The 754-nt window shown below is 44.4% G+C and overlaps 1 protein-coding gene across 1 annotated transcript in view; it reads left to right on the forward strand.

The window, feature by feature from the left end:
- The window catches only part of LOC119587119 (nuclear distribution protein nudE homolog 1-like), a gene marked incomplete in the record, with an annotated part of 132241 nt that overhangs the window by 32783 nt on the left and 98704 nt on the right, over positions 1–754 (forward strand). The window contains 1 exon segment of the mRNA XM_037935871.1: positions 719–754. Coding sequence (XP_037791799.1) covers positions 719–754 — 36 coding nt within the window.

Below are 754 nucleotides of genomic sequence, written 5' to 3' on the forward strand. Positions count from 1 at the left end.
CTTTCTTTTGTTCATGAAATATGATCGCACAGACTAGCTTCCCGAAAGGATGGTTCAGCACGAAATTTCGTAGCGGGATAGATGCTTTAGAATATGAATGCTCAGTACAATCCTGTAACTCCGATAGTTATCAGAACCTGTCTATAATGCCTCTCTAAACGTTTGACATGACTGGGCAGTTTTAACTCGCCAAAAACGTTAATAAAAAGGGGGAGCGGTCTAGGCAGTGCGCTTCAGGGGTTTCGATCAGGCGCTAACAGCTGCAGCGAGATAATTAATTTTTTAAAAAGTGGAGCGTGACAACTTATCGCCATGTGTCTTGGTAGAATACGAAAATGTGTTCATGATACGGCTACTTTTCTGCCTGAATCGGCTGTACGAGTTGGGAGTATTTGTGGAAGGGAGGATGAGCGTGAATTAATGTGCGCAGGACACTGGGCGGGCAGTGAACATCACGAGGTGGCAGAGCAGCAGTTTGTTGGCCTTTGGAGGGGTGGGTACAGGGCGTTCCTCTTTCTTGTGTCCTCGCATCCAAATGATTGGGTTTTTTTCGTATTAAAGAGATAAAAACAGTTTGCCTTGGAATCATAGCTTGTTAGGAGACAGGATCCCTGCGAGGATTTTAATCGTCGAGAGAACTTCGACGGTCGTCAGAGAAAATAGACTTAGAAAATGGAATTTCTTTCTGACCTCTATATTTTTTCTCTCTCTTTTGCAGCCTTGAAGAGACGCGGGAAGAGCTGGAAGAATTCCA

The sequence above is a fragment of the Penaeus monodon genome, chromosome 22 (genome assembly GCF_015228065.2).
Source record: "Penaeus monodon isolate SGIC_2016 chromosome 22, NSTDA_Pmon_1, whole genome shotgun sequence".
Lineage (NCBI taxonomy): Eukaryota > Metazoa > Arthropoda > Malacostraca > Decapoda > Penaeidae > Penaeus > Penaeus monodon.